The following is a 3,272-nucleotide window of genomic DNA, read 5'->3' as shown; positions in this document are numbered from 1 at the left end:
GGGATAATTGGGATGGGAGTGTCAGAGACAGTGCGATTGGCACAGGACAGAGCGGAGTTTAGGGCTGTTGTACATAGGGTCGCTATGAGTCGCCTCGACGGCACATAACAACAACATGATCTTTTGGAGGTAGAATGTCTGGCTTTCTACCATAGTCCTTCTAGGTGACTCAGAACTACCAACTGTTGTGCAAATAGATAATCACTTAACCATTTGCTTCACACAAGTACTTGTAAATGCATGTATATTTTATTCTAGGTTTTTAATTAATTGTGGCACCATTATAATCAACTTTATGGCAACTAACAATTCAGTTTTATTAATTCCGTTTTTTTAACTGGACATAATATTTTCTTTTTTGTTAACTGTCAGTTTCCCTTGCCCCAGAATTCTAGATGGATTATTTATTTGATAGTTTTAAAGTTTGATTGTTTTATGTTGAGTAACCCTTTGGGGTTTCAGATTTTTAAAAAAATTTTAGAGAATTAAAAATATTAGATATATTCTTTTTATATTATCTGTGCTATATAATGAAAATAAAAATCTAATGCTATTTTTTCTCTGACCAATTTTGGCTGTGTTGTTTAAATTTTGATATGCTTTCCATATATTTAATTTTATTTATATTAAAAAAAGGAGTTCTAGTGGGATAATGCTTTGGTTGTTTGAACCCACCAACTACTCAGAGGGAGAAAGATATTATTCTTTTTTTTTTTTTTTAAATTATTTTTTGTCCATATACCATCAAATTGGTAGCTTGTCCCTCCTTCTCTAGCAGAGGATCTGGTGGATTCGAACAGTACACCTCTGGGTTTGCAGGTTTGTGCCACTAGACCACCAGAGCTCTGAGAAAGATACTTTTAAGATTTAAAGCTTCAGAAACCCAGTTCGCCTTGAGTTGGAATTAACAGCATGAGGCAGCTCTGCAGCTGTAATTTTCAATCAAATATCTGAGCACATATTACCTACTAGACATTGTATTAAGTACTGAGGATATAATTATAAACAAGACAAGTCCTTTGCTTTTAATAGGATTTACAGTATTTGGGATAGATGGGCAGTAAGCAAACTTAATGTTATTTCAGTGGTGTAGTAAGGAAAGAAATTCGTGTATGTTGTAGAGATTAGATTTTGTTATTAGGTAGCATCAATGGACTACAACTCATAGGAACTCTATGAAAAAGACAAATTGAAGTTGAGATTGAAGCATGCTAATTGGGTATTCTGAGACTGAAACATTTATGCTTAATGGTGGTTGAGGTAATATTACTGTTATCTTCCATAATCTGCCAGGTGTTTTTTTTAAAGTGACATTTGTAGAATGTGTCTTGCAAACAATTTTGTGCTGCTTTTTCCATCTTTGAACCAGATTACAGCTTCAAAATACCTTAAGAAAATTTGGAACTATGGCTCTGAGTACTAGAAGTTTGGGGAAGTTTCCCAGATTATAGGACCTAATCCCAGAAAGTCTGTTCAAAATCATGACAACCTGATGGGACTTAGTGCTTTAGGTTAACAGCCCAGTGCTTAGTCTACTGCACCACCAATGTTGCTGCTAGCCCTCATTCCATCTTTCGTTTGTCTCGATCTCATTCTTGTTGAATTGGGTTAAACTCATAGCTGAGGCTCCAACAGTGTCCAAGGCTATAAATAGCACATGAGGAGACTGCAGTATCTTTTTCCTGCAGACCTGCTGGTCGGTTCAAACCACCAAAGAACAGTTTTTGAGTTAGCAATCCAAGTTTCTTTAGACTGTGATAGCAGAGTTTTCTTGCTGGCCCACAGGGGATATAAAATGATCTGGTTTAATTTAGGATTACACAGGACATCAGAATGCCTGGAGTTTACTGAGTGAAGAGAGTGGCACAAATCAGGATTACTTTGGGAGACACTTAAAATTTTTCAAGTGATAGGTGAAAGGAAGGTCAATTGAAAAAATGGCATCGCGGGCTGGAAAGATGGCGCACATCCAGACCGAGCGCGCCTACCAGAAGCAGCCGACCATCTTCGAGAACAAAAAGAGAGTGCTCTAGGGTGAAACTGGCAAGGAGAGGCTCCCACGTCATTACAAGAACATCGGTCTGGGCTTCAGGACGCCCAAGGAGGCCATCGAGGGCACCTACATTAACAAAAAATGCCCTTTCACTGGTAACGTCTCCATCCGAGGGCGATTCCTATTTGGTGTGGTGACGAAGATGAAGAAGCATCGTCATCTGCCGAGATTAACGCCACTACATCCGCAAGTACAATCGCTTCGAGAAGCATCACAAGAACGTGTCCATACACCCGTCTCCCTGCTTCAGAGATGTCCATCCAGATCGGCAGCATTGTCACCGTGGGCGAGTGCCGGCCACTGAGCAAGACCTTGCGCTTCAGTGTGCTCAAGGTCACCAAGGCCATGGGCACCAAGAAGCAGTTCCAGAAGTTCTGAGCCAGACACCACCCTGGATGAAATAAAGCTACCCCCCCCCCATTAAAAAAAATGGCACTGCAACGCATTATGTAACAAAGGAGAAAGGAAGGAGGATAAATCTCTCTAAATGAGTGAATGAAAAATCAATTTCTTTGTAAACTTTTATTCAAATCACAGTAAAAAGAAAAAATATCTAAAGATGTAATACTGTACTTTCTCATAAATTTATGAAATTGGGCTGGTGAAATAAATACTGAAATGTAAAAAACTATTCAGATGATAGCGCTTTTTACTTCCACTGAATCCAATTTTGTTTCTGGATCTAAATCAGATTCTTACAGATAGAGTATCTTGTGCCTTTTCCTTAAATGCTCCTCCTATTTTTTCCATTTTCCCATTTTCATACTCTGTTTAGTTTCCTTATTTTTGCCTTTACTACTCTAATTTTGTTCCCTTAAAATAAATTAGACCCTCCTGTCGACTTTGCTTGTTTTATACTGGGTATTTTTTTTTTTTTTTTGTAATATTCCTGGCAACTGCAATTCATTAAGTATGTGTGATTTGTTTTTGTATTTTATTTCTTCCTTTGGAGCTTCAATCCCCAATAATACCAGCCTCTATGGCTATTTACATTCAAATTAATTAAAATTAAAGATGGAGTTCTTTAATCTTATTTGTTCAGGTATTCAATAGCTTAGTAGCTGTTGTGTACAACAGCTATGTACAACAGAACACATTTAGATAACAGAAATGGCAAAGGAGGTTGAGTTTTCAAGTATGGAAATACAAAGGAAGAGGAACAGTTGTAAGCAGACACTGGTGATTGGGACATGGAATGTGAGAACCATGAATGTAGGAA

The 3,272-nt window shown here is 37.8% G+C and overlaps 2 protein-coding genes across 6 annotated transcripts in view; both read left to right on the top strand.

The window, feature by feature from the left end:
- ZFAND6 (zinc finger, AN1-type domain 6) overlaps positions 1-3,272 on the top strand; it is a 99,236-nt gene that overhangs the window by 23,737 nt on the left and 72,227 nt on the right. The window lies entirely within an intron of this gene.
- On the top strand, positions 1,959-2,431 carry LOC102854282 (40S ribosomal protein S11-like). The gene is made up of 2 exons (XM_006888363.1): positions 1,959-2,026; positions 2,167-2,431. The coding sequence occupies exons 1-2, from the start codon at positions 1,959-1,961 to the stop codon at positions 2,429-2,431; spliced, it is 333 nt and encodes a 110-aa protein (XP_006888425.1).

The sequence above is a fragment of the Elephantulus edwardii genome, unplaced genomic scaffold (assembly GCF_000299155.1).
Source record: "Elephantulus edwardii isolate Elephantulus edwardi_28Jun2011 unplaced genomic scaffold, EleEdw1.0 scaffold00066, whole genome shotgun sequence".
Taxonomy (NCBI): domain Eukaryota; kingdom Metazoa; phylum Chordata; class Mammalia; order Macroscelidea; family Macroscelididae; genus Elephantulus; species Elephantulus edwardii.
Note: the sequence above shows the minus strand (reverse complement) of the source record. Positions and strands in the feature narration are given on the sequence as shown.

Coding starts and splice junctions, on each gene's coding strand:
- LOC102854282 (XM_006888363.1), top strand. CDS start 1,959: ATGGCGCACATCCAGACCGAGCGCGCCTACCAGAAGCAGCCGACCATC. Junction 2,027..2,166: donor TTCGAGAACAAAAAGAGAGT/GCTCTAGGGTGA, acceptor TCTCCATCCGAG/GGCGATTCCTATTTGGTGTG.